This window comes from Motacilla alba, chromosome 3 (genome assembly GCF_015832195.1).
Source record: "Motacilla alba alba isolate MOTALB_02 chromosome 3, Motacilla_alba_V1.0_pri, whole genome shotgun sequence".
Classification (NCBI taxonomy): Eukaryota; Metazoa; Chordata; class Aves; order Passeriformes; family Motacillidae; genus Motacilla; species Motacilla alba.
The window spans coordinates 15,112,473-15,131,030 of record NC_052018.1 but is presented as its reverse complement, the minus strand read 5'-3'; the positions used below and the strand labels follow the sequence as shown (position 1 = coordinate 15,131,030).

The 18,558-nt window shown below is 43.8% G+C and overlaps 1 protein-coding gene across 3 annotated transcripts in view; it reads left to right on the top strand.

The window, feature by feature from the left end:
• Positions 1–410: 410 nt before the first annotated feature.
• Positions 411–18,558, top strand: part of ATP6V1C2 (ATPase H+ transporting V1 subunit C2) — an 18,948-nt gene continuing 800 nt past the window's right edge. The window contains exons 1-12 of one of the 3 annotated variants that reach the window (XM_038130387.1): positions 411–915; positions 1,252–1,410; positions 2,532–2,599; positions 7,779–7,864; positions 11,967–12,061; positions 12,761–12,852; positions 14,484–14,582; positions 15,640–15,708; positions 16,630–16,722; positions 17,122–17,215; positions 17,525–17,622; positions 18,044–18,173. In XM_038130387.1, the coding sequence (XP_037986315.1) occupies positions 1,282–1,410; positions 2,532–2,599; positions 7,779–7,864; positions 11,967–12,061; positions 12,761–12,852; positions 14,484–14,582; positions 15,640–15,708; positions 16,630–16,722; positions 17,122–17,215; positions 17,525–17,622; positions 18,044–18,173 (1,053 nt within the window). In that variant the 5' untranslated portion in view covers positions 411–915; positions 1,252–1,281. Of the gene's footprint in view, positions 916–950; positions 1,411–2,531; positions 2,600–7,778; positions 7,865–11,966; positions 12,062–12,760; positions 12,853–14,483; positions 14,583–15,639; positions 15,709–16,629; positions 16,723–17,121; positions 17,216–17,524; positions 17,623–18,043; positions 18,174–18,558 lie in introns of those variants that run through there. The other 2 variants (XM_038130388.1, XM_038130386.1) reach the window with 2 other exon arrangements.

The window sequence follows — 18,558 nt, the reverse complement described above, 5'->3', positions numbered from 1 at the left end:
TAGGGAAGTCCCGGAAACAAGAGTTTCCTAGAGGTCTTTAATTATTCCAAAAGCTTCAGCCTTGCTGAAGGTAGTCAGTATTTAATAAAAACAAATGGCTTCTGCATTATTTGCGCCAGTTTAAAAGACAGCAAGGGGACACAAATCTGCCCTAGTCAGAGCTGTGACAGAGCTTTTAGGGCACCCGGCGAAGCAGCCCCCTGTGCTCTGGGAGGGAGCCCTGGCCCCCTTGCACCCACCCGTGGATGCGGCGGCCGCCCCGCGCTGCGCTGCGCTCCGCCCCGACCCTGCCCGGCCGCCGCTCCGGGCACGGCCGCGCCGGGAGCCGCCGGGAGCCGCCGGGAGCGGGCACGGGAGCGGCAGGGGCAGGAGAGGCAGCGGGCAGGTAAAACAGCGGGCAGGAGAGGCAGCGGGCAGTGCCCCGCGGAGCCCCGGCAGCCCCTCACAGCCCCTCACAGCCGTGCTGGCAGCGCTCGGGCACGGCGGGGCCCGGCGCGGGTGCCGAGGGGCGAGTGCCGCGCCCGCCCCGTCCCGCGCACCGGAGAGCGAGGGCGTGTGGCGGGGATGCTCCGCGGGAGCTCGGGAAGGAACGGAGGATTGCGGCGTGGTGCCAGCTGCTCGCTCTCCTGCCCTCATCTCTGCTCCGCACCACAGTAGTTGTTCCTCTGTTCTCGCCACTGTTCCATCTGTGTGGCTCTGCCGATAGCGTCCCTCTGTGCTAGGGGTTGCCTTCCTGCAGCTCCTTCCTATCGAACCTGGGAAGGAAAAACACTGAGGAGAGCAATAATCCGTCTTGCCAGTGGCATCTTTCGCAGCCTCTATGTTCAGCAGAGGTCTCGCTTTCATCTTTCCTTGCAAATGTCCAACAATTTGAGAGAGAATATTTATCAAGCAGAAATTCTTTATTACTTTCAGGTGGGTTTATGCAGCCCCAAAGCTCCCCAATAGGCACTGAACTTAAAGCGCAAGGCAAATGGAACAGGCTGGGAGGGAAAAGGGGAGGAGGAAACTTCATTTCTTCATGCAGAAACTGGATGGAACAATCCTGAGAAGGAAGGAACAGCCACACTCTTTCCGTGACATTCTGGAGAAGGTCATGTTCCATTTCAGCCTGAGACGCACAACTGACTCACTCTCCTGGTGTTTCTGAGGAAAGAAATCAGTGATCTGTTCTAACTCTTTCTGTTCTTAGGGAAGGACACATTTTGTGTGGTGCTCTTTTAGCCACTTGCCTGCTTTGACTTTCTACAGTGACCAGCAGTGAAGAGAAAATAATAGATCATGTCGGAGTTCTGGCTAATTTCTGCCCCAGGAGACAAAACAAATCTGCAGGCGTGGGAGAGAATGAACACTGTGACATCTAAATCCAACTTGTCCAGCAACAGTAAATTCCATATCCCAGACTTAAAGGTAAGTGAGGAAGGGGTTTGTGTATGGGCAAAACAGCAGCATTAGCCAGGGCTAAAGACTTTTGGGATAAATATTTGATTTATAATTTGGGATAATATGCAGAGAGTAGAAGCAGACTGTGGTTGGGAATGAGTTGTGTTCAATCAACTGACAATTGATCAGAGAGAAATAAGTCATTGTTCTTGACGCTGAGCTTCACATTGGAAGGGTAGATGTATAAGGAGTAAACATGAATGAGATGTTAAATAGCGGATCTATTGCATTCCATGTACAATTTGCTTCCAGTCATCAAAGTCATACAGCATAGTACATCATGGATTGCTAATGCAAAGGGAGTAGCTGACTATCCACAGCCATGGCAGCAAGACTACTGACAGAGAAAAGAGTGTTGCTTTCTTGTGTGCACACCTGAGATTGTTAAGATTTTTTATCATCTGTGGACCTTACCCCACTGGTGGTGGTGAGAGTCTGCTATGTTGAAGGAAGTAAAGCATTTGGAGTGTCTGAAGATGCCCATTCGCATTCTATTTGTTCTACATAAAATTTATTTCTTCTCCCTTAGATTGACCCTACATAATGTTGAGCTGGCAACATTACAAGAAAAGGTTTGGCAATATGCTGCAATACCATAAATATGGGGTTATGACTGACAGTGATTCAAAAAGCAGATGTTGGTCAGAAATGGCTTTGTGAGAGACTTGCTTTGGTAATAACAGAGAACACAGACACCCCCTTTTGAATAAGTGCTGCTTCCCTTTGTTCTCTTAGTACATCTGACTTGTTTGTATGTGTGCATTATTTGTGAGCATTTCCAGTCACTGTTTTGTCTGGTTAAAGACAATTCTATGCAGCTTGATAATAGAGGACGAAGTGAAAACAGGAAGAAAGACACTGACATGTAATCTTGAGATTACACATAGTTTTTTCCTTTATTGGAAAAGGCTTTTTATGCCCTAGTTCTTGGGTAAAGGAATTGCTACTATTTTCCACCAAGTAAATAAGGTTCTGCCAAACTGTTAAATTCACATGTACTAAGGACAAGTCAGTCTCCTTAAGGCTCTGCCAACAAAATCCTTACACAGAGTTGTGCATCTTTCACCTAATTCTCATCTTTTGCACAGGTGGGGACACTGGATGCTCTTGTTGGTCTGTCAGATGAGTTGGGAAAACTTGATAGCTTTGCTGAAAGGTAAAATAGATCTTATTTACCACCTACAAATGAGAAACAGACATTGTTTTTATGGGATGGTATGTCCTTGTGTTCACCTTGGTCTGACTCAGTTCAGCCTGGACTACAACTGGACTAAAGTGGATAGGCCTTGTTTAACCCTTGGGTTGATTGTCATGGAATTATCACAAAGAAAGGATCATTCCTTAAAATTTAGCTGAATTATATCATATTATATATGGTAGTTTTGTCAGCACAGCAATCCATTTGAGTGGCAATGCTAGGGAAGCTAGGAAGTTTTTAAGGAAACTTAAATGGTGGGTTGTGGGGGTATTTTGTTTTGTGGTTTCGTTTTTGTTTTAAAGACCATCCTCCCACCTCATCCAGAAACTTGATAAAACAACATTTAGAGAACGTGAAGCCCTCCCTATCTTGTTTTGACAGAATATTTCTATTGAACCTTCTATCCCTTTTCAACCAGATAGAGGACTTCTAAGGATTATATTCTTTTGAATGAAGTCAGACTATTCCCTCTCAGGCTTTTAAACTCCTTAAAAACCAGAATATTGACTCATATTGCATCAAACCTACTTATGCAATGACTCACATGATCTCCTTGCTAGCAATTAGCAAGTTTGCCTTTTGGGACAAACTGACCTGGGTATACAAAAGAATAATGTGGTACAGCAAGCTAAGAAAATGTCAGGTTTTAAGATACTTCATGGCACAAGGTAGACTTTGATGCTGTGAAGGTATAAGCTGCTGGGTTTTTCTGCTTTGTTCTACTTTTTGCTTTGGCAGCTTACCTAGTTTTGGTCATAGACACATGTGTTAGCTCTGGGTCTTTTTGCCTTTTTTCTCCCAGTCTGGACTGATAAGCATTTTCTTGTCTAAACATGCTCAATTGTTTTGTAGATCTTCGTGTGGCAGTTGCAAAGATATACAGAAACCCTGATATAAACTGTTTGCATCTATGCTAGGCAGTTTAGGTGAAATTTGGTCTCCTAGAATACATTTCTCTATAGCATTTTTTTTTCTGATTTTACTAGTACACAAAGGTTGTATTAGAACGATTGCATATGATAATTCTGGGTAGCATGCAAGATTGATCTTTTAGAATCATGGATATGATTCATATCTCAAGTTGAAATGGACCCATCACCATCATTGAGTCCAACACCCTGCTCCTCACAGAACTACCTAAAACTAAATCATACTTTTCTTCAGGACTTTAGGCAAGACAGAGCAACTTAATTTATCAACAAAACAATCTCCATTGTTACCCTGCCAAAAATACTGCCCCATATTCTTTGTAACACATTCCAGCTTCTTCTTCAATTGCAGAGATTCTTGAGGAAGTGGAAAGGGGGACAAATTTGGGGAGAGACAGTGTCCATACCTGCTATCTGTTCTAATGGAAAGTGTTCAATGATCCTTGTGGATCCTTGTGGATGTTTTCCAGCTCAGAATATTCTGTGATTCTCTGTCTCTAGTCAGGATAGCAGATAGGAAGCAGCTGTGTGATCTGGGTTTGAGGGCTGCCAGAAATCATCAGAACTGATATTTCAGAAAGGCAAAACTAATTCCCAGCTTTGTGAAGAATTAGGACTTCTGAAAAGGTGAGTGCAGAATCCATGTAAGATCGTGGAGGGCAGTTAGAAGTGAAATGTCAGTAAGAGCTCCTTAGGCTCACTGACTCCTGTTATGTTTGTCTTTACTTGCCAGCTTGATACAGCTGCTTGTTAAAGCTGAGCACCACTTTACTCCACTAATTGTCCCTTTAATGCCAGTAATGACTCTTACCCTCTGATGGGCTCTAGGGATACAGAGCAAAGGGGTCAGTGAGGCCCTTCCACTGTAATCTGCTGAGGCAAGGACTCTTCCTGTTTGTCTCATTTGCCTGTCAAGATAGATAACCAGGAAAGATCAACAAGATTTAAAAATAAGAAAGATGTTTTGAAAAATAAGAAAAATGCATTAGAGTAGTAACAGAGAATAACAATAATCAAAGGTATTAGCAGACTGAGTCCCACAAGGACATACAAAAGCATTTTGCATTAAATAAATGCCTCAGGTTTTATGTCTAAATTGTTATTCAAGGGTTAAAATGCCAAGCACTTGCACTTGATTGAAGTAAATGGCATCCAGAGGGTTACAAGCCTGTTCAGATGACCTGAGCATTTAGGTTCCTGGTCCTGTGAAAGAGCTGCCTGCTGAACTGTTGCTGGATAAACACAGCTGCCAGTAAAGCCAGGCAGCGCAAACCTGTCAGCGCTGCCTCCTGCCAGGACAGCAGAGAAGGGGCAAGAGTTTGCAGGAGCTATTGTTTCCACATACTTTTATTATTTATTTACACAGGGAGGAGGAGTGTTTTTCCATGTCATCCTGTGGTAGCATGGAGCTCTCTCAAAAGCTGACAGTTTCCTGGGTCACTCTTACCCAGGGATTCTCTCTGGTCCTCAGTCAGTGGCATACCTGGGATTGGCCTCAGATTGCAGGACTTCTGCTCTCTGCAGTGTTTTGGAGGCCTGGTGGGGTAGCACCCTTTCTTTCTCAGTATCATTTAGAGCATTAGACTTGCTTTTTTTGGAAGCTAATGACATTGCAGCCATTGCAGAAACAAAACATCAGAGTCTCAAGACATAATAGTAGGTTAAATGGAGTTACTCCCTTTATAGATTTTTATTGCTACTTCTTGAAGCAGTTTTGCTGATACTCTCTCTTTTTATAATGCATCATTTCATCATGATATTTGCTCAAGATGGGATTCATCTTATCTAAAGGCAGAGATCTGATACTTGGCTGTGAAAACGTCCATTGTTGGATGTCAGTGTAGTCAGTGGGGCTCCTCCAGGAGTCTGATTCCTGTCATTTGCCCCAGACATCAGTGGTGTGGAGGGGATAGGTTTTCTGTGTGTGTATTACACATAGTGTAGCTGTATCCTGCTGCAGGGACCATGGGATGTGTGGGTGGGAAGGGAGCCAAGCCTTGCCTGGGCAGGTAGGAGTGTCAGGTGCATGAGAGCACACACCTGTCCCACTCTCTGTATCCATGGAGAGAGGCCAGAACTGTCTCCCACCTGTCAGGTCAGCCACCAGATGCACTCAAGAGTAACGAAAGCGGACCCTTTGGAGAAGCTCCTGGTTTATACACGTCCCTGTGAACTGCTTTCTCTATAATGTCTTTAGCCTCCTGCTATGCTGGTGTTACCAACTGCTGTCTTGTTACAAGTTCTTTGGGCTCTCTGAGCATCGTGAAGGAGACAAAAACCAGCTCTATCTACAAGCTGAAATTTGCAGAAGTGCTTGGCACGGTTGCAGTTGTCAGGGAACCTCTGTCTTGATCCCTCAACTCCCCCCCAGCCTGAGTGTGGGCAACATGTGCTGTACTCTAACAACCCTCAGCTGCTGCTGGGTCCCTGCGGGGCTGCAGCCAGGTGGTGAAACACTGCAGCAGCTCTAAGAGATGTGAACTGGAGCACAGTGGGATAGATTCCTCCTACAGGCACTATGAACTGCATCTGTCCAGGGTCATGAGAACAATGATTTGGGTTGAAAGGGTACTTTAAAGATCCTCTGTAGGTTCCAATCCCCTGTCATGGGCAGAAAAACCTTTCATTAAACCAGGTTGCTCAAACCCCTATCCAACCTGGCCTTGAATGCTTCCAGGGACTGGGCATCCACAACTTCCCTGGGTGACCTGTGCCAGGGCCTCATCACCCTCACAGTAAAGCATTTCTTTATGTCCAGACTAAATCTTCTCTTAGTTTAAAACTGTTGCCTCTTGTCCTGTCACTATAGGCACTGGTAAAAATCCTCTGTCCAACTTTCTTACAGGAGCCTTTTATATATTGAAGTCACAAGATCTTCTCTTCTTCAGACTGAATTGATGCCAAACAGCACAAATTTTGAGTACTGCATTCTTGGCAGCATCAGCAATTTCAGACTTTTCCTACCTGTCATAGGACTGGAAAACCTTTCCCAAGACTATTAAGCTTCTTCACAGTAACTAAGATAGATGCAACTGCTTTGCAGCACATGAAAGAAAAATCCTCTCCTCTGATGCTTGCCTGGTGTGTATACCTGGCCCAAAGTCCCTTTTCTGCTCTTGAAAACCACAGGATTGGTCACAACACCACATTGTCCAATCACGTGACACAATGTCCAAACACTGTAGATGCCCTTTCAGTCTCCAGCTCATCTGCAGCTGTAGTAGTCTCCTCTCAGTAAGGAAAGAAAGAGAAATGAAGCAGAAATGAAGCCTGCTGTTCCACTCCCTGTCACAAGGCCAAGGATTATGTCCACTTTGTGTCTCTGCCAATTTAATGGTCAGGCAGTAACCTTGTAGCTGCTGGGTTTTATACAAGGTGTAGTCAACCTGGGACAGTTAGGGAACTGCAGGCCAAATTCTGTGAGTATTTTTGAGTGCGGAAGGATACTTAAACAACCAGAAAGTCTTGCAGCCTATATGAAACAGGTACTTTGACAGGGGGAACTACTGCTAGAGGGATTTGATTAATCCATTTCTTAAAATGAGCAAAGAGTAAGTCGCACAGTGGAGATTGTGTTCTCTAGGAGGGTCTCTGTACATATCACTACTCTGAACTGGGCAGAAAGATTTGAATCTAGCTCTCTTGCACCTTAAAGGAGTGTCTTGTCCACCATGCTAAAAAAGAAGAGAGAAAGAGTCCTGTAAAAAAAAGTAATAAGAAAGAAATTCCCCATCAAGCCAGATAACACTGCTATTTTCCCTGGAGTATTGTCTGAGAACCTTTTCTCAGCGAGCCCTAAGGATTTCTTTAGCATCCTATGGAACAGATCTTCAGTCAGTGTCTGTATGTAGCCTCCTTTGCCTTCAACACCTTGGGGGTTTTAAACATGAGTTTCTTGCCTTTCTTGCCTTCTGGTTTCTGCTATGCATGTAATGAATGTACAGAAAACTGAATCTTGATATTCTGTAAGTCCAGAGCACAGGCAAAATGACATTACCCTTGTTTTTGCAGAGATCAGTGTATTTAGAGGTAAAACATTTAGTTCTCCATTGTGTCCTAGTTTTTTTATTATCGTTTGAATTGCAAATTTACCCGCCTTGCTTCAGAAGTGTTTTGTTTGGGCATTTCTGTGTTTATCAGATCACTTTGAAACTGTTTTTTAATAATTTTGTTTCTTCACTAACAAAGTTTATTTTGTTACACTTAAGCGTAATAAAGAAAATAGCCCAGTACATAGGAGAAGTTATGGAGGACTCAAAAGATAAAGTCCAGGAAAATCTTCTGGCCAATGGAGGTAGGTGCTGTGAATGTGGGGGTTTAAATGCATTGATGCTGCTTTTGCTTGCTTCAGAATATGAATATGTGGAATTGTAACCCTCAACCTCACACTTCAGAAAGGACAACCATCAGCAACATTTTATAAGAACGTGTCTAGCCTCCTCCCATTTTTCTCAGCAGAAGCTAACTTTGGAGTGAAGATGAAAGTAAGAGACATCCTTGTTCACTCCTAACATGACTTAGCACACTCCTGTGCCCTGCCTGGGCTTGATTTCTTAAGGGCACCTAAATCTCATTCTGTATGGTTGTGTGACAGCTGGCAGTGATCTGTCAGTAATTTGCATTCCCCAGCTATTCTGGAAAAATACAACAAAATTGGATGTGGTTTGCATGCTGACTACAGACTTACAGCATGATGCTTTTGGATAAACTAGGAGTGTACAATCCGTCTCCCTTTGTCTGCAATGTTGTACTTCAGACCTGTATTAATAAAGGATGGGGAGGAAGTTATTTTAGAAATGTCATTGAATGATATAAAACTGATGTTTGATGGGTGCAACTGTTCAAGAAATACAATAATCCCATTTACTGTGTTTCAGGGCTAAAGGATAAAATGAAATGTCTCCAAAGTATGTTGAGGACTGATGGTTGTGGTGTTGTTACATGCATGCATTTGTGTATATTAGTGCTAGACACAAGTCTTGGTCTGGTTGTAGAGATACAGTGATCAGGTTACGATGGATTTCTCAAGTAACAACCTCGTAGCTTGATCACGATATCCCTATGACTTGAGAAACAACAGGTTTCGTTATTTCCTTTGTTTCCCCTTTTTACACCATTTTTCTCCCTATCAGCTCTGCATGTGTTGTATTAGAAGGATGTGGAAATTACTTGCATGTGTTACTAATTTTTTCTGTCTGGGTTTGGTCATCCAAACAAATCACATTGAATTAGGAGATTAACCTTTTCAAGATTATTGACTGCATCTTAAAAAATAAGTCAGCTTTAGTATATGAGGATTCCCCTAATATATTCCAGTGTCAGTCTTCATAAGCATCAGCAACTTTACTGGACCAATTCTTCCTCCTTCCCTTTCTGATTAGTGAAAGAACTATAAAGTTGAAGACTTTCTCGAGGCTGTGAAATCAGAAACAAAATGATAAGACACAATTTCTTGTTGCATGGTCCTGTTTCCTACTGTTTGACCATCCCAAGATGGTTTCAAGTAGCACTGACTTTAGCTCACTTGTATATAACCCCAATAGCAGTTTGGTAGTGGCTATGTGTATAAAAAGTATTTTTTGCTAGATTTTTAGGAACAAAAATGCAAAATAGTAAAAAATACAGCACTTTCCGTTACATGAACTTGCACACACACACACACACACACACACACACAGACACAGACACTCAACTTTCCAGTGGACAGCAGTTGAAAGCAGGCAAATGCAAATTTTCCTCTTATAGACGGAAATGTGTGCTTGTGTAATATAGAAACTTTTAATATATCATAACCTTTCTTGAAATGTAAGTAAAGCTCTTCTTCAAAGATTCATACCAAATTCTCTTCCATTTATGGAAATGTTAAACCTAAATTAATTTAAAAATTTGGTAAGTGGTGGAACCATTCTTTATGGTTAACCCAAAACAAAGCAAAATGGGAAGCATAACAATTTTGAAGAATTTAGTGTTTTGGAGAGGAAGTATTTAACATTGTGTTTTAGAGCTGGTGTGTAAGTTAGATTATGAGACATGCAGGCTGTGGGTTCCCTGGGCATCTGTGAGCTGGTAGGAATCATCTCCCCTGGGTGGGCATCTGTGTGAAGCCTTTTAGAAGTGACTCAACAGGTGCCATAAATGAGGGATGCCTTTCCAGGAGCATCAGGGTGCTGGGGCTGCTTGGCACTTTAAACACAGCTCTGCTAGTGTGTTCACAGTAGTTTGTGCCATCCCCAAGATCGGGCTGCTTAACTAACCTGCAGCAGTGCCAGCTAGCATGGGCAAGCTCACTCAGGAGTGAGCTTGAAAAACTGGGCTGAGAACTTATGCTGTGCTCAACTGCCCAACATTTGGATGCTGCTGAGATTCAAGGAATGTGAGGATAGAAAGGACATGTGAAGTTCTTCAAGGAACTTTTATATCTCATCAGCTATAAATTGGTCAGTGTCTGTCTTTAAAGAGACTGTGTCTGCAAAGCCTAAGCACACGAGCTTAGAAGAAAGGCAGCAGGGTGAAATCCTTGTGTTGTGTACCCTGTGCTGAAAATGCTGTGTGAACTTTGCTGCTGAAGTATTTTTGACCTCTCTGCCTTCCCCACAGAGATCACGAGCAAGCATCAACAGAGAACTATGCACACAGCAGCAGTGTCATAGCTCTCCCAGTCTTCTGCAGTTTTGCCCCTTTTCTACACCCTCCCTGTGCAGGAGAATTTACTCATTCTTGATGGGTTATTAGCAGGAAGGGTTGGATCTTTGCCTTAAGACTCTTGTCCATTGAATGTGGGGGACGTTGACACAGCTGTGGTTTTGGAAGAAGGGGAGAACACTGCCACGGCAAGTGCTCTCTGCCTTCCAGGCAGTTTATCTCTTGCTAAGAAGCCTGTTTCTCCTAACATAAGATTTTCCATGCTTTGGAAATCTAATAGGGTAAACTGACTCTGTTGTGGGGTGAGAGAAGCCCATGGAAAGGATAGTGCTCTCCTGCCAAGGGTATTCAGTATCACATGAGACCGCAGAGTACCCTCAGCCTGGTAGTATGGCAATTGCACAGTTTTTCACATTCTTTCTCATTCATCTTTGTTCAAAAGGTTTTCCCCTAAACCTCAAAGTCCAGCCCATAAGAAATTGTCTTCAAACCTTGCTGCGGGACTGAATTCACTCTCTGAACAAGGCAGCAAAGAACACTGAAGGGCCCCAGGGTGCATGTCCTTTTACTTGGTACCTTGAGCTTGTTTTGCTCCCTGTCACCTTAGAGCAGCTTCGCAGACATTCTTCATATCTACCCTCCTGGTCTGGAAGGAAGCCCACCCTTTAGGTGACAGTGCTTCTGGCCTCCCTGTCTAGACCTTGAGACCCTGCCTGCTGCCTTCCTCTTGTCTCCCTAACTTTCTGGGGGGCAGTCCCAGCCCTTCTCATTGTGGCAGAATGCATGACTTTACCCCATCCTATAAAGATCTGCAAGAACACTGTGTAGTGGTGAGTTCAGAATCCAAAGGCTCTCAGGAGTCAGACAAAGAGCTGTTTGATTTCATGAGCTGCTGGAGGAGTGTTCTTTATTTGGTACCATAATGTACTAAGCCTTAATGTTTCCTAACATTAAGAGCCCTTGATCTTCAAACAGTGAAACAGGAAAATCTTGCTCTAGGAGCTGGGTGTTGAATGTATTCATTTCCCCTTCATTCTGGAAAGATGCTATGGGTCCCCGTGGTCTGAGGGTGCTTTGTTTTGGGGGTTGCATGCACAGGTCCTTGCTCTGAATTTCTGTTCTTGGATGCTGTGACTGGATTTATCTATTATATAAATAGTCTCTAGCTTTGTGTGAAATGGGGACCTCTGTGTGCAAAGTCAATGAGGAATTCATTATCGCACCTGCATTTGTTTGATTTCTAGTGAGCATTTGACTGAATCACAGAGAAGTGATATCTGCTATGGTCTTAGTACCTTTGATCAGGCTCTCAGCAACCCTGAATATTATTGCTGACCCTGGGCAAAAAGTATTTTTCTGATAGCTGTTGCTGAGATTAAATTCAGACAAATTGTAGAAATCAAGATTGAGATTACACAAAACTGTTTTTACTGTGAAGAAGAGCAGCTGTACACTGCTGTGTCCCACTGATACAGATAATTTTGCACTTTCTCTGTACTGTTAGGTGTAATGCAGAAGAGTTTTTGGTTTAACTTTTAACTTTTGGGAATGTTTAGGAAGTTGATTCGATTTGGCTTAGGATCTGTGCATATTTGATCTAGATCCAGTCTCTATAAGAATTGAGAAGTGGGCTTCTGGTTAATGCTCTAAAGTTAATCAAAGCTATGCCTAAACTATAGCTGGGGACTACGCCCCAAAGCTTGACCTGCGATCTGGTACACTATCTGCTTTCATTAATTTCTTTGTATTTTCAGTTGACCTAATTAGCTACTTGACACGGTTTGAGTGGGACATGGCCAAATACCCCATAAAGCAGCCACTGAAGAATATATCAGAAGCATTAGCAAAGGTAAATTTTACTCCAGATTTTACGATATCAGCATGGGGAAGCATGTCTTTTGGCTGGTTGTGATCCCTCCTCTCATGGTGGGAGAGGAGCCCTTGCCTTTGGTTTGGGCAGGAACAAGCTCAGAAGCACACACTTTGTACTGAAGCAGTTGATATTATTTTAATTTCTACTGCAATAGCAATGATACATGTATTGAAACCTATCCAGTCTGTAAGTACATGGCACTTTATCAGATTCACTAGAGTACATTGATATGTTTGATACATTTTCTGCACTTTAATCCACTCCATTGTAATTTTCTTTTTTTTTTTTTCATATATTATTCTCCACTTCGGAGGTGTTTTTCATGAAATTGTTAGTCTGACATTAAAACAAAAGCCTTCAGGCTGAATGAACTTTCAGTTCATTCAGAAAGGCATGATGTGTTGCTGTTCAATGTAGGTAACAGGTAAAACCATCAACTTGCCCCTTGGGTACAGCTCTAGCACACCAACAGCAACAGCTGAGTGAACCCTACTTTCTGCAGAGGCCTTTGCCTAGGGGAGCTCTGACCCTGGGTCTCTCTTGGCCAAAGCCAAGAGAGTGGTGGTTTTAGGGGAGCTGGCAGCTGTGTCTCTGTGTTAAGGTGGTAGTTGTGGGACAGAGGTGAGAACAAGGCCTCAAGCACTGCATTGACTCCCTTTTTTCACTTTATTTTAGCAAGTGACTCAAATAGAAACAGACCTGAAGACCCGATCAGCTGCGTACAACAACATTAAAGGAAATTTGCAAAACCTGGAGAAAAAAACTATGTAAGTTTTTTGCACTGGGGATGCTGTTGCTGGCTGAAATGCGGGCAGTGTGTGCTCACACCCATTGCTGTGTTCTGGTGCGAACAACTTTGCCAGCTTTGGGACATGCTGAGCATTAGACACCCAGTGAAAACAGGTGGTAGCTGCTGTGGTCAGCGTATCTCAAAATAAGCTCAGGAAGACAGAAGTTCCTAATAGGATTTTATTGACAGCGTGAGCATGCAGTCTTGGAAAAAGTCAACTGTTTTTCTCTGATAGGACTTCAGGGAGTCAGAAATTAGATGAGCTGTGCCAGCTGGTGGATTCCTTTGCCACATGGAGCTGTGCCCTATGTTCTGAACAGCATTTGCAAAGCTCCCATAGGAAACAGCTATGTCTACCTTGATCCTGCACCTCACCAGCATCCCACTTATATTTTTGTTTTCTTTTTTTCTTTCTGTTGATTCAGATAATGCACCATTCAGGCTTCCCAAATGTTCTCTCTCCTGTCTTCCTCTGCTTATGATCTTTGCCTATGCTGATACCTGGGTTTTTTTCTAGGATATCACTGGGGAGAATGGTAAAATTCAGTAAGTAGCAAATTTAAAACAACTTAAATGATGCTGTGCAAGCCCTCACCCAACACATGCTCGTATGTGCCACTGTTCCTACTCAGGACTGAGCACAGGGCACAGGTGGCTGCCTGACACTGCAGCCAGCCAGGCTGGCAGCTTGCCGGCCAGGGCTCCAGCAACGTGAGGGGGGAGAAGAATGGAGACCTCAAGGCCAGGGACAATCCTCCTGGTCATCATTCCATCCATCTTTAAATGCTGTCAACTGTGGTGTCCACCAGGGCCAGATAGCTTGGGTTGAACAAACATCTAATAAGATACCAGCCAGTTAGTTAATATTTATACTGGCCCAGTGAACCTCACACCCAAAACTACTAGTTTAGATCCTTCTTCACTCCTGCCCAGTGACAAGAAGGGCAGCTCCTCTTCATACCTAGTGCTTTCCAGCCACATACAGCCAGCCCAGGCTATCTACATGTCCTAGGAATTAATCAGGTGGGCTTAGTGTGTGGAGACCTCCTGGAGACCTCCTGCACGTCCCACCTGTGCGTGAGACTGCTGCTCTTGCTGCTGTTCAGCAGGAGGTGTCTCGGTGGGCTGGTCCATGGCAGTCCAGGAATGCCAGGTTGCTGTGATGGCTTAGGTCTGTACGTACGTGGTTCACTCTGCCTGCATGTGACACAGTCACACAAGCAGCTCAACACGCTTCCTGAGAGAGCAGGTTCTTCCCACAAGGTGCGGTGATGACTGGGAGCAGATGTGCACTTCCCAAGTATTTACACCATTACTGTAAAAACAATAGCAGCAGAATGGTGCCATTTTACATAAAGGACATAAACTGGCCTCCTGCTAGTCACCAGTATTGTGTCCTTTAGTATTAGTTACTTTTTGATTCTTTTAGTTGCAGTAAAAATAACGAAACAGCCATTTAAGAAGCCTAGCTGTGCCCTTTAGCCACCTCCTTCTGGGCCTTCTTCTCCTCCAGTATAGATTAGCATCTCCACCCACAGCACAATGCCTCCAATGTTCCGCTGCTGAGTTCCTGCTACTGTTATTTTTACTTTGTCTCCTTCACTGTAGGGGAAATCTGCTGACCCGGACCCTGGCAGACATTGTGCACAAAGAAGACTTTGTTCTGAATTCTGAGTATCTTATCACGCTGCTCGTCGTAGTGCCAAAGTAAGGCAACAGTGTGTGCACACACCCCGGGTGGCACTGAGCCCCAGGCCTAAGCACCAGAACCAGGTGATGCTGGGTCAGGTTGGGGCAGCTCACGAATGCCCTACTGGGACAGAGGTGGAGCTCTTAGCAAAGAAGAAAGAACAATTTCTGCCAAGAGTGGTGCTAGCACAAAAGAGGGAGATAAAGACTGTGCCAAAGCTGGAGCAGGACAATTGGCATGTAGGTTCTTTATGGTTATGAGTGGGTTCTCAGTCTCCTGATAGGAATAGTATGAGCTAAAAGAAAATCAGATTTTTACTGCAGCATAGCCAGTTTCTAAAAGGAATTAGACCTGTTAAACTCATAATCTCTCTGTGCTGGCTGTGCCCTTGTAAGTGGCCATACATAGGATGACTGCTAACAATGGGGAAGCTCCACCATGTTCTCCTCAGAGCCCTACACAAAACTTCTCCTCTCCATATAGCCCTGTCCCAACACACATACAGCACCATCACTCTTCTGTCTCTGAGAAACAGGTGGCAAAAAGCTATCTGAGATAAGTTTGTTGACTTCATTATGTGAGTTTATTCACACTAAAAAGAGACTTCTGTCTTTGCAAACTCCTACCATACCCTTGTTCCCTTTCTCACAGGACTGGCATTCACCATGAGTGCAGTCTAGCACCAGATCAGCTCTGGGATTGCACATAGCAGATGTAGCACACCTACTCATGGACCAGAGCAGCTTGTGCAGGGGTCCTGGCGCATGGGACAATGTGTGGCAGCCTGGGAGTATATGCCCTGTTCTTCCCACCATCAGTTTCCTGATACTGGCCCTTCTGCAAGCCAAGATCCAAAGTGAAGACTGAGGATGTAGCATTGAGGGAAGCATCTTCTCAGCTGGTGATTTGGAGAGGAAAGGATAGGAGTGGCTTAATGTAATTTAATGACATAACCAAGCACAAAGAGTTCAACCCTTCTACGCTAAGTTATTAGCTTAATTAACTACATATATCAACATTTGCTTTCCAGTATATAGTATTTATCTACTGTGCTTTGTTTTGTGTTGCTCAAAGGTCAAACTACATACAGTGGCAGAAGACCTATGAATCACTCTCAGATATGGTAGTACCTCGCTCCACCAAGTAAGTGAAATTTCAAATTAAGCTCTGTGTTTGTTTTAGAGATGCCTGTCATGTTTTAGCCCCTCAAATTGGTGGATCCTAGAGGTAATAACTAGTCTAAATGCATAGGCTCCACATTAATGTATTTGCAATTCAAATAGAAATCAGTTTGTTGAAGGAAAGTACAGATGAAAGAAAAAAAGGTCATTTTTTTTTTACAATTAGCTTCCCTTTTCCAGTAATCTGTTTCTTTTTACTTTCAACCAGGCCATTGCTTCTTTTTGTGTAAAACAGGCAATTTATTACATTAATTGAGTTCAGACATATGCAATCACATAGAGCTTTATAGAAAGTACTTTATACAAAGATGAAACACTAAATCTACATTTTTAATTGCTTCCTGTTGTAGCATAGAATAATTCAGCATACTGTCATTAGCACTAGCAAAAGCTATATTAACTCATCCTTTCACCTCGGGTAAAAAAATCTTTCCTAGGACTTAAATATTCCATTGCTCAGCTCATGCAGACTATGACATCCAGTCCAGGGCACAAAAGCTGACCATAATATTACCTGAAATGCAGAAGGTGGAAAGCATAGAGAAAGAAACAAGCTGTCTTGTCTACTGCCTGTCACAAAAACACAAGTTCATGTAAAGGTGGAGGAATGTTACCAGGAAACAGAAAAATCAGGCAGGCAGAATGTGTGTGTATTACAGTGGGCTCAGGAACTAAACCAATTGAGTTTTACATTGAGATAAAGTAGCCAGTGCAAGTAAAGTAATTGTTCCCTGTTTTTGTCACAGCAGTTTTCAAAAAGCAGGGTGTTGTTCAGTATCATAAATGAAAATAAAAAGAATTGCTAAAGGGGAAGATGAGGTAGGTAAAAAAGGCATGAGGGATTTGCCATGTCAAATCACAGCAGTGGATTTCCCTCCCACAGAATGATTGCTGAGGATGCAGAGGGAGGACTCTTCACTGTGACCCTATTTAGAAAAGTGATGGATGACTTTAAGGCTAAAGCCAGGGAGAACAGGTAAGAAGCCCTGACTGCTGGGCAGGGCAGACTAGCAAGAGATGATGATCAGGTGAGGCTTGTTCTGTGTGCAGCATGCTGAATCCATCACTGGTTTTAGGGCTTCTTGACTGCGTGCATTTCTGTTGGTCCTAAAGCCACTGAGAAGGCAGGGTGGGAAGGAGCTGTGGTAGCAGAATCAGCGATCCTGTTCTTTAAGCTGAGTTACAGATCCTGGAATTGCCCTTTCTGCTCTCATTCTGCTGGCTTTCTGGGGGTGATTTCAACTCCTACCCTCCACATACTTCAACTTGTTAAATGGCTAGCAACTTCCCATACCTGCTTCTCCTGGGGAAAAAGAAATGAGTGTACATATTGCCTGGACTAAGGCTTGTGAGAGCAAATGTCATTCAATTGTAGGTTCATGGTTCGAGAATTTTATTATGATGAGAAGGAACTGAAATGTGAAAAGGAAGAGCTGATGAAATTAGCTTCTGACAAGAAACAACAATATGTGAGTAGCACCTTGTGAGTTGGTGGCCCACATAGTGGCAGCCTTTGCTACCAGCGTGCCTAAGCACCTCTCTCAGAAATGGCTTTATAGTTCCAACTGTCTCTGCTGAGCTCCATTTAGCCCACAAAACTGAGGCACGGGAAAAATAGCAATGATTTGGCTAAGATCACATGAGTTTCTGACAGACTGAGAGCCACTATCAGGCTGCCTGGGGACTATCCCAGCAGCCCATGATGGCCTCAGTGGCAGTGTTGCCTAGGGAGCTGCTTCACTCAGCGAGGGGGTCACAGCACTGTTCTGGTCTCACAGGGCCCCTTACTGCGCTGGCTGAAGGTGAACTTCAGTGAAGCATTTGTGGCTTGGATTCATGTGAAAGCCTTGAGAGTTTTTGTTGAATCTGTCCTGAGGTGAGTAAACACAGAGTGCAGGCAGAGATTCCTGGGGAAGTCAAAATGTACAGCTCTCTTCCTGGTGCAGTTCCTTTGTGGGAGGAACCCTTACACACCTTGTTTTGTCTTGCTCGAGGTGTGTGCCTTACACACTTCATTCCAGAAGCTCACAGCAGACAATACAAGTGTCCCCAAAAGAAAGTGACATATGAATCTGATGAAAAACGATTTTTTGGGGGTACTTACCGGGAAGGGGAGAACAGAAAGACACTGTTTAGTTGACTTTTGGCTTCAAAAAGAAAATGCTGTCCAATAAGGAGGCAGCATTGTTTCTGCAACACACCACTAGTGGGCATGCCTGGAGGCTGAGGAGGGAGAAGGGCATGAGCAGACAGCTGTGGCCCTTCCCAGCAGATGATCAGGTATGTTGTGTTCCGAGGTATGGCCTCCCTGTGAATTTCCAAGCAATGCTGCTGCAGCCAAACAGGAAGTCTGTGAAGCGCCTGAGAGACGTCCTGAATGTGGTCTTCAAACACCTGGATGAAGTTGCAGCAGCAAGTATAATGGATGTATGTATTTGGACTGCTAGTGCACATGCTGTAGCTTCTCTCAGCTTAGCTGAATGAACACTTCCACTGTCCTGGGGTTAGAGCATGCATCTGCTCACATCTTGCAGTGATAGGAGTCCTGGATGCAGCTCTAATCCCAGCTGGTTACAGACTGGATTAGGGTAGGCTCAGATTATGATGCAGATGCAGAGAGATTGCTTATAATTTCTGTTGAAGCATCTGATGTTTACAGCTACCAGAACAAAATAGGTCTGCTCAATTATGGCTGTTCCCCTACATAAAAGCTTAAAATCTACTATAAATATTCAGATCAACACAAGCAAGAAAAATTAATTTGGAACTAAAACCTAGGACTGTCACACCTCTGTCCCCTGTAAAAGGCTGT